The sequence below is a fragment of the Agrilus planipennis genome, unplaced genomic scaffold (assembly GCF_000699045.2).
Source record: "Agrilus planipennis isolate EAB-ADULT unplaced genomic scaffold, Apla_2.0 scaffold2, whole genome shotgun sequence".
NCBI lineage: Eukaryota > Metazoa > Arthropoda > Insecta > Coleoptera > Buprestidae > Agrilus > Agrilus planipennis.
In genome coordinates this window covers 2,502,765-2,524,926 of record NW_020442464.1, presented here as the reverse complement: position 1 = coordinate 2,524,926, position 22,162 = coordinate 2,502,765, and the positions used below count along the sequence as shown (strand labels likewise).

At 32.6% G+C, this 22,162-nt stretch overlaps 1 protein-coding gene across 3 annotated transcripts in view; it reads right to left on the bottom strand.

The window, feature by feature from the left end:
- The window catches only part of LOC108740495 (zinc transporter ZIP11), a 68,091-nt gene extending 47,670 nt beyond the window's left edge, over positions 1-20,421 (bottom strand). Inside the window, exons 1-4 of one of the 3 annotated variants that reach the window (XM_018474858.2) lie at positions 20,009-20,421; positions 19,714-19,948; positions 13,098-13,238; positions 11,991-12,207 (exon numbers count right to left, since the gene is read on the bottom strand). In XM_018474858.2, coding sequence (XP_018330360.1) covers positions 11,991-12,207; positions 13,098-13,238; positions 19,714-19,948; positions 20,009-20,116 — 701 coding nt within the window. In that variant the 5' untranslated portion in view covers positions 20,117-20,421. The remainder of the gene's footprint in view (positions 1-11,990; positions 12,208-13,097; positions 13,239-19,713; positions 19,949-20,008) is intronic. The other 2 variants (XM_018474928.2, XM_018474996.2) reach the window with 2 other exon arrangements.
- Between the last annotated feature and the right edge of the window lie 1,741 nt (positions 20,422-22,162).

Below are 22,162 nucleotides of genomic sequence, written 5' to 3'. Positions count from 1 at the left end.
AAAAACGTGAATCAACAGAAAGTTATTTACAAAAAAATACGTGATTATTATTTACACATTACAGACACTCATGCACGTACAAATGTGCATAATTTGCACGCATGCAGATAGATACAGTGGATACCAACATAAAATTTACATGCGGTAATGACGGCGCATAAAGAAAAACAGTTACATAATGGACTGAATGCATTAATCAAGGACGTCCTAAAGGACGTATCTCGTGTAAGAACATGTGTCTGTGTTTTCAGTGTAGCAAGCGCGGCAATGCGTGCCCGAGGCAATAAATCAATCGATTCATTCAATAAATAGAATCGACGGGATTTGATTCTGAACATTCCTTCCAATAGGTATTACTCATTGGATGCTAATTTTTTCCGTGTTTTAAAAAATACTCGCAGGTATCTGACAAAGTTATAAATATAAACGGCAATTGTGTATTAGTAACAAGATATAAATGCTGAATCAACAATTCCCATTATAAAATTCTCTGAAACTTTTGTGAACCTTGAATATACAATCTCTTTATGATATCAAGAGCGGATTCATCATTGGACAGTACAAAGATCACAAAACAGAGAAGCGTATGACCACTTTATTTTTGTTTTTGAAAAATAAAAAACACCTTTGATTCATCACCTTCTTCCACCTGGGGATGCGATGATTATGTGTGGTGAAATATAAATTGCTTTTAATTTTATGACTGTTTTCTTGTTTTCGTCATTATGAGTCACAAGAACTTGAAACTTTTTCGGTTCAGAATATTTAATTTACATTTTATTTCTTTCAAATTTGATAGAAGGAATTTTCATTTCTACAAAATACTAAAACCGTATACAGCGCTAGTAGTTAGCACACAAGATTAGTTTATAAAAGCAAATGATTACTTTAAAAATATTTTCAAGAAAAGTCTATCTAAAGAAGCTTTTTAAGATATTTGTATATTTCCTGAAGGTATTTGATTGTTTCTCACACTTGCACTCATTGATGCGAAACATGATGAATAATAACTTACAACCGAATCTAGAAGTCTGTATACGGTATGATAATAGTCTTCCATCTCCCGTTCATGAAGAAGGTTTCGCTGCGGATGTGGGAGTAGTCATAAATGTAGAAAAAGGTTTGAATTTAATTTTTCCAAAATTAAAATCTTTGTATCTTTATTGTCGAAAATCTCCTTATTTTTGTAATGTTCCTATTATAAATAAATAGCATAATCTGCAGGAAAATCGCAAGTAATTTTTAGGAATCATAGAATGCAGTAGGCAGCCGTATCACTTACTTGAACATTTATTTAATGAAAATCTATTTTTAGTATTACAAGAAGTTATAACGATATCGTAAAGTTTATTATGATAGAGTACGTGGAAAACATGATTAATTAATACGCAATAATTAACAATATAGATTTCTATATACATATTTACATACAATTTATCCGGAAGTTATACATACGTACGTATATTATACATATCTATGAATGTCGTTTTGGATTAAACAACAACATTCTTTCTGCTACTATTCATAATCATAATACACTTGGTCCGCAAATTATAAAGCGATATTATGAATGAACGTGAATCACTGCCTACGTGGAAATGCATCTTTGAAAGAAGGCCATAAAAAGGTGCGCAAAACATAGGGTGTTTCAATACAATTGCTAAAATGCACAGAAATTTTGATTTGCTTCGAAAATAACTATTACCGTTATTCGTTTTCTAGTCCGGCTCGAAGGACCATATTTTAAAGGGTAAAAAGATAGTTGTAATAGTTATTTCTGGAAATTTATAATATGACAATTAATAATAATGAGTAATCATAAATAACCATAACAGTATCGTGTAATATTCCTGTCAAATACACGGGATAAGTCTCTCCGCTTCGTTTTATAACAGAACTCAATAGAAATTAAGTGGGTGGGTTAATTATCGATCTTACCAAGGATATATATATAGGAAGGTAAAACAGTAACCACAGTAAATAACAATCTAGAAATTATAGTATTCTAATGTAAATTAAGTAATATAATAAAAAAAAATTCTTGGTATTCTTGGATAAATGTCAATAAATGTTCATCGAGTTACATTTCGATCACCGGGTATTTGTTTGCTTATAGGATAGTAATTTTTATCGTTCAAAGTTGTTGGTTACTCATAGATACGCACACGCACACTCATGAGTCACAGCGATTGTCTATCTTTATACAATTAAATACGTAACGTGATAATTGTCCAGATTGTTGCTTTTTTCTGTTTCACAAATCGAGACCGAGTCGACTGGCTACATGTATAATATTATGAATGGAAGAGAAAGGATGAATAAAAATAGGAAGAATGCCAACGCAAACAGGAAATAGTTTGGCATCAAGGACAAAATGAAAATTAACATTCCAGACGCCATAAACATATGTCAAATAGATACATGGATAAATAATGCGCTATTGTTGTACACTAGTCAATTGTTATAATAAAAAAAAAATAAAAAATAAAATACCACGTATGGATCCATTATCTATTATTCTTTTAAAAATTTTATGCCGTATTTTAAATAATTCATGGTTAAAACGATTAAACAATCGTGTCAATTTTATAGAGAAACATAAGGAATTCTTTAAGCAATCAAACAGTTTTCTCAGGGAGAAAATAGGTACCTGTGTGTCCAAATTCTCAGACAAACAGTGGAGTTTTCGTACAATATTTTCAAAGTCTTACACATACTCGTCAAAAAGTCGATTTAGTAGATACTTAAGGAACCATCATCATAATAATTTGTGAAAGCAAGCGTTTTCCACTGGTAGTTTACGTTTAGCATTATAATGTTTTTGTTTCGTAATTAATATGTATTTCAGTTTGGAAGGAAAGTTAGAGGTTAAATGATATTGTCTGGTGTCTTTTAGCCAAATAAATGGATGTTAGTTGGATGCAGGTTAGTCAGGGTAAAAAATTGTAACAGACAAATTTGTTAGCTTCCCCTGAAGCTGACGATGAAATCGATATCCATCGACCACAATCAATAAATAATGTGCGAACTAGTAGCCTACATATTTTTACACTTGTTCTTTAAATTCTTCACAGGTATTGTAACAACGTGCTTACGTGCTTGACCACATTCGACATTAACGAAAATGATACGTGCTTACTTTAATTAATTGAGGAGTGCGACGGTCGTTGTATCTGTCATTACACGTGTAACAATTATAATTAAATTATAAAATGACATAATAATATTCTCTCATGTATTTAGCCACGACCAAATACACCAACGGTTACAGATTGTAGAGAAATTGCAAAGTATATTTATGTAAAATAGCGTAAAAGCGATTGATTTGGCTTTTGAAGGAACACAGACTCGTACAGTTATTGGTATTTATTATTTAATACGAATATGAAGGTAATATTTCGTTATCATGTAAGCATTACAAACATCTACATTCTACAGTACACCGTTACATTTATCTTATCAGTGACGCTTTAAAGACTGAATTCATTCTCATTAATTTATATGGTTCTCTTTTTTACTTTTCAATTGAAGTAGGTATTTACGTATAGATAGCAAGTACCTACATACTGTCCAAGCAGCAAGCTTGGAGTTTAATACCATGACGTTCAGTTTAATACCATGACGTTAAGAGTCTTTAAGAGTTGGTACAAAGGATTTTCAAACATTTTATTTTTGAAAATATTAAGGAGAAATTTTGACAAAAATATACTTAGAATAATCGACAAACTAATATAACTCGTTCAGATTTAGACTTTATAAGACGTCATGGTACGTAGCATTTAACCATGAAGTTTCTTCATACTGAAACGTGATGGGTCCATTTAGTCACAACTTATACCATATTACTTTTATTCAGTAAACAATATTTCAATTGCGATTTAGGTACTTTAGCTACCTATGGTAAAGTAAATGAGAGATAATAGCTTCAAAAGTTTAATATCATGGCGTTAAGAGTATAAAGGATTTCCAAACATTTTATTTTTGAAAATATTAAGGAGATATTTTGACAAAAATATATTAAGACTAAACGACAAACTAATATAACTCGTTCAGATTTAGACTTTCGAAGATCGTCGTCATTTTAACTATGAAGTTTCTCCATACTGAAATGGTTCCATTTAGTTACAACATTTACCACATTACTTTTATTCGGTAAACAATACTTCAGTTGCGATTTAGGTACTTTAGCAACCTATGGTAAATTAAATGAGGACTTGTTTTAGATTACATTGTTTTTAGTGTAGTCAGAAGGGACGAACGTAAGTCATAACTAATGTGTTGTACATTGCATAAAGCATAACATTAAGATCTAGCTCATTTGTAATGGACAAACGGATGTATTACAGAAGATACATTACATATACGCATGCGGCATGCCGATGTATGTACAAACATTACGAATTTTCACGTATTGTACACTGGAGACACGTACGAGGATACAGTGTACATTTATGTATGTGTGTGTAATCGGCCTCCACCACCATATGACAATGTGAATTGCGAAAAGGAAACAAACAATTATGAATGACTGTAAAAAACGGCAACAATTGCGAACAACGTTACACAAAGTGACGACGCAACACAACACGTATTTGTGTATTTGTTCGGTTGTATGCCATCATTCATAATTTTTTCATCAATGAAAATGTTGTCAACGACTTCGCTTACCCCACTCTGCCCCCCCCACCCTCTTGGGAACTGACCCTTTTAGTGTATATTTTTCTTAATTCAATAACGGCATTAATTGATTCATTAATTAATAAAACGATTTAACTTCGCTGTACAATAATTATTTATCGTTTTAGAAGGTCAAGGACGAGGCCTTTTGAGATAAGGGGGTTGCGAGAAATTGTGACTAACAACAACAAAACGAAGATAATGTTGCTAAAAGAGGTTGTTCAACGATGACATGTTTGCTAAAAATAGCTATTTATCATGTACCTACTTTGCAATGATTTTTTTGACTGTCCAAAGTTGGCCTCTTTGAATAAATCAAAAAATCCCTTTATCAACACATCTTCCGTTAAATATATTGTCAATTCAATGATGTCTTCTCCTTTTTTTTTTATTTGCAAATGCTATTTCTTATCCTGAATAATAGCGCTAATCATTAAAATTTTCTCTGTACTGATATGCAATCAGCTTCGCATTAACTGCTTCTATGGTCTACTGATAGGGAAAGAAAACGTAACGTTCTAGTGTGAACATTATAGGAAAGTTTACAGAATGTCCTGGAAATCCTAGGAAATGTATACATCTCCCAGGATATGTGTGTATCAAACAATCTTTGAAACAATATTTTATAGATTTCGTAAATAGCTTCGGAATTGTATACATCTCCTAGGAATTGTATACAATATCGGAATTTCATACAATTCCTTGGAAATGTATACATTTCCCAGGATATCTGTGTATTAAAAAATCTTTGAAACAATATTTTATAGATTTCCTAAATACTTCGGAATTGTTTACATCTCCTAGGAATTGTATACAATATCGGAATTTCATACAAATCCTAGGAAATGTATACATCTCCCAGGATATGTGCGTATCAAACAATCTGTGAAACAATATTTTATAGATTTCCTAAATAGCCTCGGAATTGTATACATCTCCTAGGAATTGTATACAATAGCGGAATTTCATACAAATGCTAGGAAATGTATACATTTCCCAGGATATCTGTGTATGAAAAAATCTTTGAAACAATATTTTATAGATTTCCTAAATAGCCTCGGAATTGTATACATCTCCTAGGAATTGTATACAATATCGGAATTTCATACAAATGCTAGGAAATGTATACATTTCCCAGGATATCTGTGTATTAAAAAATCTTTGAAACAATATTTTATAGATTTCCTAAATAGCCTCGGAATTGTATACATCTCCTAGAAATTGTATACAATTCTTAGATTTCATACATTTCCGGTAACATATGTATCTATAGTGAAAATCATTCTTTAGGTATCATGCAGAGCCATCAAAAAATAAATTTTAAGTAACACCTCGAAAAAAGTCCCACAAAAATCAATGATAATAAGCGGCATAAGTACATGATGTGACCGACGATTTTGGTTAAACCGCAATCAAGAACAAACTAAAATATTGATTCATATTTTGTTATAATCCGGTCCTGAATAATTTACAAATTCGATAACATTTTTATGTAAGTGTGTGTGTATTTAGCGTCCTCCTTTTCGGGCAATTTACGGTCGAGCACATTTGTCGGTGTGTGCTGGTATAGTAGACAGCGAGGCACCTGTAATCAGCCAGGGGGCAACACCTGTTTTGGTCAGCCGTCGTTTAAAGAAATATGAATAAATTAATTACGATATTATATCTACGTCTAGGACGAAAACACAAAAACAATATATATACATATGCATGTAGGATATTGTCGGCTATTCGATAAATTTTCGAGATAACAACCTGTATAATTTTCACGTTAATTGACGCGTCGCGGTAAAGAATACTGAATAATTATATTATTTGTTGTTATTATTATCATTAAAAAGACAAAATGTGCTGATTTAATGGAAACTTTCTAAACTTGTATCCCATACTAATACAAAACCAAAAAAAAGATGTCTGTGAATCGGCGAGAAACATCGATAAAAAATCATCATAATTTCCACATTACGCTACAGTGTTTCAGATTTGTCGAAATTATTCGACGACTTTGACCAATATGTTGTCAATCAAACAGAAACTGGAATATTTTCGGATATTTCGATATTAAAGAGAACTCTCCCGAAAAAAAAAATTAAATTATCAGCTCCACTAATGTAAGTCGAAAAGACACACTTTGGACCATGGCAAATTATGATTTGTTATAGAATCCATAATGACTTGCTTAGATAACTTAATTTAATAATCGTATCCATTAGAAATTAGAGACTACTTGGATGTCTACTTCATTCCTCCCAGAATTCAAATCATTTTCCAATCCTGTTTTACAAGTCTTCTACGATACATTAAGATTACTTTTATACCAATCGGAAGGAAATATTTGATGCTTCCTGTTGAAATGTCAAATAACCTAATCCCACTTAGAAATCCGCATGTTATTGCTAAAGCTGGAAGAGCTTTGCGAAGACAAAAATTGAACACATTCTCTGTGCAGGTTTATCTTTGAATTAGAAAGGGCCCATTGTTTCGGGATATTAATTTTTACGAGAAATTGGACGTGACTTAGAAATCTGATTCAATATCCATTTTAGAATCTGAAGTAATTTCAACTCTTGCTTCGGAAGAAAATGTCAAAAAACCTAATACAAGTTTACGATTAGTGACCAAAAAGGGTCTTAAAATCCCGCATGGCATTGTTAAAACTGAGAAATATCGGGAAAAGAACACATCAACACACTTAGGTTTACCTTTGAATTACAAAAATTCATGGGAAATTGGATAACACTTCGATGTCTGCTTTGAGTGTTGGATAGTTTTTGAATAGAATAGAATTTGAAGTACTGAACTTTGAAAAACGTGGCCTAATAGAGACCTCACTCCAGATTGACCAAAAATTATTCCCCTCTCCAAAAAATTGTGACCGGATCCGCTCCTGTTATACTAAGGGAAAACTGAAGACTTCCTGATAAAATGTCAAAAAGCGCGAATCCAGTTTTGTTTGGAAAAGGAGTCACACAGAAACCCGCATACCATTGTAAAATACAACTTCTGTATGTGCCTCTCGTCGTCCACTTCGGACGACATACCAAGCAGTCTGTCTCTACCATTCGTCAGGTGTTCGTGCGCTTCCAGCGACCATCGGACGGGAAGTCTGCATGCGGGGCGATAAATTTTGCTAACCAACAAGAACGCCGAAAAAAAAAAAAAAGAACCTACAAAAAACTGGTCGCCAAACAAGGTGACGTCAGCACCAGGAGGTAACGCAATGCAAATTGTTCCTTTAGATTTAGATGAATGTCTTTATTAATTGACCAGGTAATTGTTCGTCTCGTTCGTTGTGGACAACCACGCGATTTTCTCACACTTACGTTGCGGGCTTTCGATAGTAAAATCAGCAACCAAAACTACAAACATTATCGAAGAATTAGACCATTGCTTAGCATTTTAGAGGATACCGGTTCGATTGTACGTCCGTCTGTCCTAGCCCAAACTTTTCTGTGGCCTCCTCGGATCATTTAGACAAATGCTAGGGGCAGTAATATTCCATGGATAATACGAGGGTGGATTGATAAGTTTCCGGCCTGACCAAGAAAAACAAGGTTTTTAAAAATTTTTTTTTTTTATTTCTCAACATAATCTCCTCCAAGGCTGATACATTTCTCATAGCGGTGTTCCAGTCTATTAATGCCATCTCTATAGACTGATTCGTCAAGCTCCTCAAAATAACCATTTACAGCTTCGATTACTTCTTCATTGTCCGCAAATCTCTTACCGCCAAGCCATTTTTTGAGATTAGGGAACAGAAAATAGTCACTCGGGGCTAGGTCTGGAGAGTAAGGAGGGTGCGGCATCAATTCAAACTTTAGATCGTTGATTTTAGCCGTCGCAACGATTGACGTGTGCGCTGGTGCGTTATCGTGATGAAACAAGATTTTTTTCTTCGCCAGATGAGGTCGTTTAATTTTCACCTCGTGGCTCAAACGTTGCAATAAGTCTGCGTAGTATTGACCAGTGATAGTATTACCCTTTGCAAGGTAATCAATGTATATAATACCTCTTGCATCCCAAAAAACAGTAGCCATAACCTTGTTCGCCGAAAAAATTGTTTTTGCCTTCTTTGGAGTTGGTTCCCCTGGTCCAATCCACTGTTTAGACTGTTCTTTGGTTTCAGGAGTGTAGTGGTGGACCCACGTTTCGTCAACGGTTACGAATCGACGCAAAAATTCGCTTGGATTACGCTTATACAATGACAAATTTGCGGTAGAAATGTTTTTTCGAATCAATTTTTGGTCGACTGTTAGCAAACGCGGCACCCATCTTGCACAGAGCTTTTCCATATGCAAATGTTGGTGCAAAATATGTTGCACACGTTCATATGACATCTTACAGATCTCAGCTATCTCACGCACTTTCAATCTGCGGTCTCCCAGCACTATTTGATGAATTTTTTCGATCATATCTGGAGTTGTGACCTCAACGGGGCGTCCTGAGCGAGGCCCATCAGAGGTGCTCACACGACCCTTTTTAAACTCGGAAACCCACTGCTTAACGGTTGAATATGACGGGGAGGATGTCCCCAGTGTTGAGTCCATCTCTTTTTTAATTTCCTTCGGCGTTAACCCCTTCAAATAAAAGTATTTGATGACAGCACGATTTTCCTGCTTTTCCATTTTTACGAAAACCACAGAGGCGTCTTGTTCAGCGTGCTGTCAAACCTACACTAGCAAGGAGATCGGGCTGAAACTATAGCTACAAGCTATCCAAGGATGGTACTATAGAATGTCACCTCAAGGTAGGCCTAGTGGCGTCATCTCTTGGTTAGGCCGGAAACTTATCAATCCACCCTCGTATTTCCCTTTCTTCTGCCTTCATTTAGTCCTCATCCCAACCACCACCCATCAATTCCCACGATTCCTCAAATGAGGCTGACGGGGTCCTTCCACTCCACCTTCCTGCGTATTCCGGAGCGACTGTCCGCCCATCAGCGTTAGTAGCTGATGGGAATAAGACACCCAAACGTTTTTTTTTTATTCAAATTCTATTAGAAGCCTATTTTCACCATTATCAATAATATTATCCATTGATAGTATCTACCATACATACAAAATTTATTGTCATTTCTCCGCAATTCAATATTCGCCTGGACTACTTTAAAACAACACCCATTAAGTCATGGAATTTGCATTAAACATTGAATGATAAATCCTAACAACCGGCGTAGCCTCTTTACGACTTTTTATGAATCAAGTTGCGTATTACATCATTTCTCTGTATGAATAAATAAAATAGCACTTGATCCCTTGTCTCTTTTGTGCTAAACTCAAACTGTATCTTTAATGGCCTTCTTACGTATTAGAGATTAAACAAATAATTGTCTCATTAGATAAATTAATTTGAGAAATGCCCACACCTCATACAGCAAGGAAATGTCCATTAGCCTCTAGAAGCTATAAAGGATTGTATTGTTTTGGACTAATATTACCGAAATAAGAAAAGAAAAAGACGTAGAAGATTAAGAGCTACAAGTTCTTTACTGTTTTAAATGTTTTTCTTAGTTGTGGGATTTTGAACGAAGATTTCTCTTTCCTAATAATTTCTTCATAGCGGTAGCTGTATTCAACATTTGTAAGTGGGAATGTATTTTATTAAAAAGGACCAGAAGTACAAAATTTTGCGAATAATTCGATGATGAGTTCAAGATGATCGAAATTTAAAGATGATTTTTGGCATGTGATACGCAACAACCGGATCGGTGAGAATGTTTACATCCCAATTCCACGCACATCAGATGCATGCATGTATTTCGCCCTACTCTTCGACGAAAGTCTACAAAAACGGGTTCGAACCGGAGAAGCAGGAGCGAGGATTGGTCCTGAACAAAATGGGGACACGACCGGAAACGTGGGATAATAAAAAAAAACCGAATCGGCAAGAGAAAGGAACTTCACTACAATAAAAGCGACAAAAGGAAAACAGCTGTTGCTAAACGAGATGGAACTTGCATACTAAATACACAATTTGGAATATCTATAAATGGTATATTTCCATTAAAAATAGGATATCATTATTACACTGTGTGTTATCCAAAGAAACTAAAGAAACTCTAGAAAAAGTTCCATTGTCGCAAGCTTTTGTTCAGATACTACTGTACAATCTGTAAAATTTTCCCTGATGTGACAAGTGGACAAGAGTAATAAGAATCAGAACCACATTCAGAATTAATGTCAAAGTACAGTAATAAAAGGATATAGTCCCATACAAGAATCAGATCAACAAATATAAAATAAGCAACTAAGAATTGTTTTTGTAGATCCCCATAGGTGTAATAGCACCTCAAATTTTGCTGCAGTTATGACTGACTCTTGTAGATGAAAGGAATATGTGGAGAAACAAAAATTTCTTTCCATTCCTTCATAGCGCATATTTTAGCTTGGCGATCCCACAGCCCAGCTGTGTACAAGCGACCGGACTACGGCGACAATGTACACATAGTTCGAAAGAGAGAGGGGACGGACGACAAGAGGCCTCCGTGAGGTCAGACGTCTTTTGCCGAGGAATGTCGGCGCCTCGGGCAAGTACTCAGATTCCTGGGCCCCTTGTTGAGTGCCCGGCAAGCTAGTTCATTCATTCATAACGGAGGACCTCCTACCACGATACCACCACGCACGTTTATTTAATAGCAGTCAGTAGTATATAGGCGCCACCTCGTACTGAGTAGCTGAAGCTTGTACTTGATCGAACTGTGCGATTCTCACCAAAACGAATACGTACAGTTTACTGCGGCAAAAGTGGCTATAATGATTTCTACATTTAGTAGTGCAAAGAGCTCTTTAATAAAGAAATAAATACTTTATTGCGTTTATTTTCAATAATCCTTTTTTTGATTAGTAGGTAATCGTTATAACTAAGAACTATCAGTTTTTGGATATATCATACCATCTTTGTAAAATCTAGACACAAACTTTTACGATTGCACTCCCAACGTGTTTGACTTTTTAGTGGAAGTTCAAATTGCGCCCAGGGATTCTTCACCCTGTTTTCTTTTTTGAAAATTTAGTTTTACGAAAAATAGTCCCGTCTATAAAAGATTGCTAAATTATATCCCGCAGAAAATTTGATTTCCTGGCCGACAAAGGGTAAAAATAGCAAACGCACCAGGGGAGGTAATAAGTATAGTGTCTGAGACTTCCTTCACTTCCGGTCTAGCAGCACGATATATACTAATAATGTGACATCGAACTCAAGGCATTTTGAGTTATTTGAGATTATAACGTGGGTTATACGGAACTTAAAGGTTTTTCAATTTCTGTATATGTGAACCAATAATGCTAAATAAAAACTTTTGATTTGTCACTTACCTTGCCGATTCAAACGTGGCAGATGGGCTACTTCCGATTGCTCCAAATCCCACGCCGACAGCTAATCCTTCGGGTATGTTGTGAACTGTGATTGCGACGACCATCAGCATTATCCTTTTCCATTGACTGTTCTTTGATTCTTGCAAGGGTGTGACGTCTTCATATGTGCGTGCTTGTACCATTTCTTCGGTGCGCATTGCGATGCTACCCGAACGGCCTAAACAGATACATACGTAGGGCGTAGGGACAAGGGCTTCAAGAAATACGATTTAACAAGAAAAAATCATTCCCCATAATAATTACCACTGCTACTAGATTTTATAATTATTTTCTAATTTTGTGATGTTTAACTATTAAATTATTCGAATAAATAAATTATACAATAAAATAATTAATATCCCAAATAAGAACCAAACTAATTTGCCATTTCTTTGTGACGCGATATTAAAAAAAACTCAGTACTCAATTAAAAAGTAATAAAGGAAATGACAAAAAACATTGAAAGTGCTTCTAAATCAAACAATTGCACATTAAAAATTACCCAATATGAAAAGAATACCTGCAAATTATTGTATTGTTTTCTTTTTCTTTTCAATGAAAATGTTTGACAGTAATTGAAATTAGCAGTTCTATACGATAACGATATTTGAACAATAAAAAAAGAGAATTATTCAATGAGAAATGTGTACTTACTGCACATGGGTAAGTATAGGAAATCGAAACAATTATGGAAAAGTTCTTTTTAAATTCAAGCTTTTCCACACTTTACCTCACCTAGGTTACATAATTACCTAAATTGGGAATGTTTAAACGAAAGCATGGATTTATACATCATTTTTGTAAACAAATCTAAATTAAATAGAAAAAGGTGTTTGAGAGATTCTTTCGTATATGTATTTATATTTATTTATGTATCTTGGATGAGTCCCTTTTTGGTCTCTACGACTATGGTTTGGTTTTTTTAAAGGAAGACAACGCTTTTCATATTTTGTCGTGGGATTTTTAAAATTCACAAATTATTTATTATCGCAATGGGGGAATGTAAAAAAAAAGTCGAAAACGCCACAATTTCTTTATGTACATTAGAGGTTGGATAGAATACGTTACCTCGTTTACGGTATTGCATGTTGATACTACACTGGCTTATTTCGTCACCCTTGGTTGTGTCCACTGTAGATAAATGTGATAAAACTGTAAAATTGTCATCATCCTCTCTCTTTTCTTTCAGGCCTTTTGCAGATAGTAAAGCTACAATACAGGGCCATGACACGGTCTTTTTCACGAAAGCTTTGCGCCGCAGGTTGTCATCAAAGAAAAAAAAAACATTCAACTCAGTTTAATATCCCATGTTTATCTGATTAAATTTCACTATACCATTTTAAAGTTTTTAAAAGTGTGTTCGCGATTTATGTGTTATTATTCAAATCCTAAGTATACTTCATTTACTTTTTCTAGCGATGTGCCCCTTCCAATGTCTTGGATGCGCGCTGGCAAAATCGTAGGTAGGGAGAAAAAAGCCCATTATACTCTCGACTCTTGTTCATTAAACATACTTTTTCATACAGTACCTGCCAAAAGTATTGTTCAATCATGAATAGTAGTGCGAGTCGAAAACAAGCGTTAAAGCCTTTAATATGTCTTTAAATATAAATAAACATCTCGTTGATATTTTCAGTAGTAAATGGTACCAATAACAGCACATTTTAGCAATGCAAATGTGATGGATACAATGGTCAATTTTTCCGTGCAGTACTGTACGGATTATACGCTCTTCACCGGTTAAGAGTTTGGTCTTGTCTCCTTTCTTTTCTGGCCTAGTGCTGTTCTTTTCTACTTTTCGCCGGTCAAACTGAAGGTGACATCGCTACAGAAACTAAGTATAACAACTGAAGGTGTTAGCTGCAGTTGCCAACAAAGTGGCTGGACCAACAGTTCAGTCCAAATCATGATTCTACCACAAAAAGGAGATACAAAATCTTAGCAGATGTTGATACTACTTGCAATTATTAAATGTCAAAATTTGGGGTAATTTTTATTATATGCATTTTTAATAAGTTTCCCTTTAGTTCTCCAGATTAACCTTAGAATTACTATGTCAGATTGCACGCTGGGAATAATTTTATAAGTCACTACATTCCTTACTTATATGAGAATGCTGATTATAGCAAAAAAAATGGGAACCATATAAAAGAAACATGTGTTCTAATTAATTATTTCCTTTCTCTTTTAAAAATGCATTAGTAGCTACACTGTATTGTATGTGTTGTATGCAAAGGTTTACATATGTAAGACCTTTTATGACTGTTTTTTATATTCTATTCAGGATAAACATGATATTGTACCTTAGATGTCAGTAATTATCGATGAAACATTAATCTTACTTAAAAATAAGTTTACTAAACAAGATCAGATACAAAACTGAGTTGAATTTCTTTATACGTAGAAAATGTAAGTTTCCCTATCAACCTGCGACAAGTCTACCTCTAAAAATATGTTTAAGACTAAAACATGTACCACAGATCTATAAAATTTATTATGACTGCATTTCATTTTCTTTTAAGCGATTTCAATACCTTCCATTACTAAATAGGCAATAATTAAAAAAAGTTTTATGATAGGGTAAAGAAATTAAATTTGAGAAGAAACGCATAGAANCATGTACCACAGATCTATAAAATTTATTATGACTGCATTTCATTTTCTTTTAAGCGATTTCAATACCTTCCATTACTAAATAGGCAATAATTAAAAAAAGTTTTATGATAGGGTAAAGAAATTAAATTTGAGAAGAAACGCATAGAAGTTTCTTTAAATTTGTACAGTTAGATTTCAACACTAGCACAGTAAAATTCAGCTACTAAGTCTTAAAAGCCTTAAATTATGCCATGCACAGTATCAAACTCTATTTTCATTAGATCGTTAAGGGTTAATGCTTAGCTTATGACTTACGATAGTTAATTGTAATTATCAAAATTACCAAATGGTGTGCTGATACAATAAATTTATCTGATAGTAATGCTTTTAAAAAAAAAAAAATATTAACCTACCTGCATATAAACCTTTTATTCAATGGTGGACAAGCCAAAGTAGCTGAACTTTACTGAAGGTATTAGATATGGTTCGTACAAGATTCTAATATGACTTTGTACTACTTATTCTTACTTCTTCAATCCAATCATTTATTTACAGGGTCTATAGCATAAACTTAAGAGAGTAAAATTCTACTGAAGGAGAATTTTTTTGTTTTTAAAAAAACTCAGCTCTTATGAAGTTTTGGGAATTAATAAGCATGATAATATTAGTTGCAATGTTTGTGAATTTGATGTTATAAATAACAATGTGTTTTCTGTGTGAAAGTGTTATATAGCACTTCGGTTCATGTACCTGGCATATGCCCGGTAAAATCTTAATCAAAATTTAAACCACTATAAAATAATTGGTAGCTCAGTTTAAACGTATGTACAATTTTTGAGTGTGGTCCAAATCCAAAACAAATATCGACATACAAATTTTAGGCCTATACGAATAAATTAATTTCAACTTCTGACACTTTAAAAATTGAATTACAGGGTTAAAAATTTATTACATTATAAAATTATAACAAAAACTATTTCAATTTATTTACACATTAATGAAAAATTAATACTGAAAATACAAATATGCGTTACGAAAATATAAATTTCGTATGTAATTTTGAATGTGAAAACAATTGCGAAAGGTCAATGCTTTAGAACGTGACATGTGCCTTAAAATAATCATTTTAATTGATGAACTCTGAACCAAAACAACAGGCATGTTTTTAATAATACCATTATTAGAGTAATTTTACTGTCATCGCGCAAAAAACAGTTAATTGACTCATTAAATGCCCCTGAATATCGAACTTAAAAATACAAATCATCAGTCAACGAACCGCGTTGGTTCTTTTTTTAATATCAACTAAAGTTTTCTTACAATTTATTGAAATTAAAACTTTGGGGACAAATAAACTTTTCTTACAATTTACTGAAAGTAAGACTTTGGGGACAATACGAAAGGCATGTATTTGTTTCATTTTGATTATAAAAAACTGTAAAAAATTGATTCATATTTTTTTTATTCAAAACTTGCAGTACTTTCCCTGTGTTCATTTTAAAATAAAGGAAATAAAACTTAAGTTATTTAAAAAATAGTCACCTACTTTTTAGATTTATGCAAAATAAAAATTATTTTTATATGTTATCGTTATGTATTATTAACTCATTCGTATAGCGTAATTTGAAAGAAAATTGGTGGAATATCAACCACACGCGAAAAGGTAAAGCAATTTGATTTTTCTGACAAATACTTGTACAAAAACATCAGTTTTATACCAAACTATAGTTAAATACACCAAACGATCAAAAAAACAACTAAAGCATTAAAATGTACTGAAACATAAACATTGTGAAAATGGAAAAGATGAAGAAATAAGGTCCAATTTTTGCCCCAAAATATGGATGAATATTATACATTTCTTGATGTAGACTAAGTATGTAATAATAAAACAGAAGCGTGAGGAAAAATTATGACGCAATCATTTTTTTTTATGCCAAGCTAAATTAGGTTGATACCTGTTTTCCTCAAATTTATGCATTATTTATAAACATTTCATATAGCGCAAGGCTGCACCAACTTAATCTTTAATAAATAGGTATGTTGTGCACTGGCACAAGAATTTTAATTAAAAAAATAACAAATTCTTTTTGTCTAGACAGATAAAGCAAATTGTTCATTGGCATTTTTCCTTTTCCTTTTGATTGGTACAACCGAAAATGCACAGTTTGATGATCAAAGACTTTGNAGGGTAAAGTAGTCTTGTTTGGATCTAAAAAATTTATTGCGGACTTGGCCTTCCTAAAGTGACTTGACTGTACTAAAAATAGGTACGCTTATTCTAAAAATTAAGCTTGTTACAATAATAGGGTCTTAATTATTAATTAATAGTAAATCGACTATCAGGGAATTGCATTTGTTGAACTTATATTACTCTATTATTTATATGAAAAGATGCTAAAGGCATTTGTACTAATTTTCCTATACCTTGTCGTACTTTTCAAAAGTTGATGCTGCCTTTGATGATCGGATGGTAATAGAATATCCGTATGTTCGGTTCTCTCTTTACCATCAGTGTATATACTCTACTTATGTTGGGCATAATGAAATGTTTAGTAATGCATAATTTTTAATAAAGTTACGTATCAATCTAATTTAGCGTGTTTAAAAGAAAATTTAGATGTCAGAGATAGATGTTCCGAAAGGGACTACAATTGTCAACTGAATATTCATACCTCATACCTATCATCGATTACCTATATTTTTCAGTTCAAGGAACTTTAATAAAGTAAATGAAAACAAATTATAATATAATTAAATACAAATTCGTCTTTTGAATTAATAAATAGCAACCGATTGTGAGTATATTTAAAATAATACGATGACGTACAAATATCAGTTTTCCTAATTAACGTTTTAAATAATAGTACCCACAACGATTACGTAACATCTAAACAACAATACGACTTTACGAATTCCTAATTTTTAATTGTATTTATTACTTCAATTGAGTAAAGAAAACACATATTATACGCGGAGAAAATGAAATACGAAAATTTACCTAAATATTAAAGCGATTTTTACAATTTATCCCTAGCCTCTAGCCCGTTGCTTCGTAAGCGAAAATATTAAAAATTACGATTTGGACACGAATTTGTAAAATTAAAATCCCAACAGAAATAAATTTACTAGGTATATTAGTTGATATTACAAATGTAATNAATTGTAATAATTAAGAAACTTGAAATCATTTTTAAAGAAACATGTCAAAATTAAGATTATTACAAGATACCGAATAATAAATTCTACTATTTCTACGACAAATTCACTCATTAACAATCGAAATTTGTAATTTTTGTATTTTCCAGCATTTTTACTGTCTTCTCATGAATTTTATAGCGAAAAAAGATTTTTTTTTAAATCATTAACGATAGTAACTCAATCTTTAATGAAAGTGACTACTTGGTGAAATTGTATCGAAATGAATGGTATTATGAAGGAGATCTAATGATAAATTAAACGAAATTGCATTTGAATTAGTATCATAAAATTTTGAGCTAAACAACTAAGAGTTTAAACTTTAAACCACATTTATGGCATTATTAAAAATTCACTCAAACTAACGTAGCTTTTGCTACAATTTAGTATATGTTAAAATAAGTTTTTACACCGACTTTATAAAATAGATAAATATTTAACGAAGATTGTAAACATTACAAGGCCTTTTCAAAATCAATTCCGTTTAGCATTGCTCTTACTATTCTCTACTATTATTAGGCAAGCATGATAATGATTCATACGAACATTTAATTAATTGTAAAATATGAAAATGCCCCATTTGACTTCAAATAGAACAAAACAAGGTGATTTTTACGTAAAATAAAAAACGAAACCGCCTAAAAGGGAATGAAAATGCAATGCATATCTTATCAAAATACGTAATGTAAAATGCACTTAAAGAGCGTGTAATTATCTTTCAGTCGGCCGAAAACAATCAAAGATGATCAGCTAATTATAAATAAATCAACATCATTGAAGGCGCCGTTATTTTTGTTATTGTTATTTAACAACAACGTTAAGTTCAATGATCTTTTATTTGATACAAGTAAACATATTCGGCTAAAAAAATTATTATTACATACATATTCTTTTACCCTTATAACGAACGAATTGATAAAAAAATTGTTAAAAATAATATAAAACATGAAAACCAAATTTCAAAAAAGGTTTCCATTGAAACTAAAATTGAGTTACTTGAATGAAAATTTTACAACAGAACAAAAAATAGAATAGATTATAATACGTAGAAACATTTTTTTAAATACCTAATTCGTCGTTAGACATGTTGGCGATAAGACGTAAGTGACATTTGTAAATGTGTTAAAAAATGATTAGAAATGCCTACATTAGTCTTTTTAAAATGTCTTTCAGCTAATATCTACTATTGTGGACTTTAAACCCATTAATTAAGCATATTAACTTTTTGACAGAGATTATTGTACTAATTGTAAAGTAGGTAGTAGCAAATTTGTTTATTTGTATCAACACAATACTAATCGCGATTGTTTATGTTAATTACTCAAATAATTTTGAATGTAAGTATCATAAAGGATTTAATTTTTAGAGATAGACAAAAAATTAGACAAAAACTCAACGACACGACAAACTGGGACGCCCTGCACTATAAGCTTCCGGTTCACGAGATGTTAGTGGCAAGATTATTTTTACATATAAACAAATTACGAATTCTGGACGATTTATAACAAATTCTTACGACGTGCTGCGCTCAGCATTTAGCACATCCCTCATTACCATATCCGCACGTTTCCACCAACCCCAATAAGTACAAAGCTACATATTGTAAGCTATTCACAAAAAATTAATGCCCCTAATTTGTTTAAAATTAAGTTTTCATTTAATACCACAGATTTGGAAACGTCTGTGCATATTAAATAAAAAATGGTTAAATGACTATTTCAGTACTAAACATCACCATCAAATTGGAAACATTGCATTGTCTTTATCATGCAATATATAAACCTCTTAAGAAAATATTTGGCAAATAATTGTAACTAGAGCTTGTAAATAACTTACTGTTGGTTAATTGTTAGTACATAATTAAAAAAAAACAATAAGAAATGCGACATACCTAACATTGTGCTAGGTGAAGTTATTCCAATGGCTGTAATGAAAACATCAGCTCCATATACAAAAAGAGCACCAAGTAGAAAACCTATTCCAACAGGTATGAAAGCAAATTGCCCATTTTCACCATACAATTTTGACTCCTCAGCCATTTCAATTGCAGGAGATAATAAAGACCAGAAAGAAGCTGCTACCATAACACCAGCAGCAAATCCTAAACTGGCGTCAAGTAATTTTCTCTGAAATAAAATATTGTATTGTTATTTATGGAAATTTAGAGGTTATAAATGTGAACTAACCTGTGATCCTCGAATAAATACGACAACTGAGGCACCTGTAGCAGTAAGGCCCCATGTAAAAAGTGTACCTAAAAATGCTTGCAAAACTACACCACAATTTTCAATCATTTTTAATCAAAAAAATGTTTATGTTCTTATTTTGAATAGCCACGTTACCGAAGCATACGAACACACACCGAATATGCACGCTGATACGCCGATCGTGAACTGTCGGAACAGCTGAATTCCGTTGTTTATATAACTTCACATCGTTGGTTACTCGGTCTCGCAATGGTAGCGTTCAAGGTTTCATCTCTCTTGGACTACCAACGCTGATAACTGACCTAGCCCTTGGTACAACCAAGCGAAACCGACAATGTCACTAGAAAGTATTTTTAATGTTGAATGCTTTCAAGAAATCTTTAAAGAAATGCTTTAAAGAAATCAAAGTATTGTCTACAAACTTTACTAATTAATGAATGTATAATGCATATACATTTCTACTTATCAGGAATGCTAATTATTCATTAAGATATCTTTAATTAGAGTAACAAGCAAAACACTTAAAAATTGGTTAATATTTTTCTAGCAAATTGGTTGGTAAATAACTTCATACACTAGATCTTTTTTAAACAGTTCAAAATTCCTGCTTCTTATCAGAGTTAGGGGAAGTACCTGTGGGTCGTTGTTATTTTTGTTTTTTTTTTGTAAAAATGGTGTAAATTGTCTGATAATCATGAAAAATTTTCATCATTACTGTTCAATGTTTATTTGAACGTACTTTTAGCAATAATAAAGGTACTAATTACAAATTACTATCCGCTAACGCAAATTATTGACCAATTAATAACCGGATATATAATTTTACGTAATTGTAAACTATGATTTCAAAGATTAAGGTGAATATTTCAATTTTGACTTTAACCACAATCTAAGGATAAATGTAAATTAAGCTATCAAACAACAATAGAAATAACGGCTTTTGCATTTGCTAATACATTAGTAATTGAATATAAAAATAAATATTTGTGACGTAACGTTTTTAAAATTTAAATTTATGCTGTTGTACACGTAATATATAAGGAAATTTAGCCTTCACTTGTCAAATGTTCTGAAATTTTAAGCGTTGGATCATCTGGGTATGAAATAAAATAAAAGTTTTTGATATCTGTTATGCCAACAATTTCAAAACATGGGACATTATAACGACCCATCTTGCTTCTTTTCGTATTCTTTTTCTTTTTATTGGTATAAACAACAATTTTATAAACAAATGCTTTTCATAAACATAAATAAAATAGAAGATCATACCTACCTGTGTATATTTGTAGATCACGAACACACCTTAAAGAATAGTTTACATAATAAGTGTGAAGAGATTATTTAACGATTTAACATCATCTTTTTTAAGCATTAATTAGTCGTTTACTTTATGCTTTTGGTTAAACAGGCAGTGAAAGTTTCAAATATGTTATATGTAAAATATATTCATACTTATATATATACAGGCGATTGGCAATAGTTAAAAATGTGGATAGTATTTAAATTATACAAAAAAAATCGGTTGTCTGTAAAGTCGGTTTACTGACGACAGCTGAACGTGACAACGTCATAAGAAAATACTGATAGAATGATTTCATTTTTCAAAAGAAAATTTTAATTTTATTTGTTTGATAGATATTTTGTATGGATATAGAGAAGGAGGTAAATGGAAATGTATTATTGTATAGCAGCTGTCCACGCGGACGCATCGCTCACTCAAGTAGGAGCGAGACAGATGTCGAACGCTGCCGAACGCGGAGGCCGATTGTGCCTCTTTGTCGCTCGTTCCGCGCTCTTGCTTGCACTTCAAGCCTTAAATGGAACGCCTCAGAGCGAGATAACGCCGCAGGAGTCATGTTTTTTCGTGCCTGCAGCCGTCTCCATCGAATTATAAGACGTTGTCACGTCAAAAAGTATAAAATTATGGATTATTATGCAGGTAGGTATTAAGCGGGCAGGTATATTAGATAGGTATAAAACAATTACCCAGGAATTCATTTAACTGATCAAACCATAAAAAAATATATGAATTTGACGCCCTCTTAAATTCATTGTTGAATAATTCATTACATTCCAAACTTATAATCGTTACTCAATGTACTTTTGTTTAGTTCTTTCTTAAAAAAAAAAATA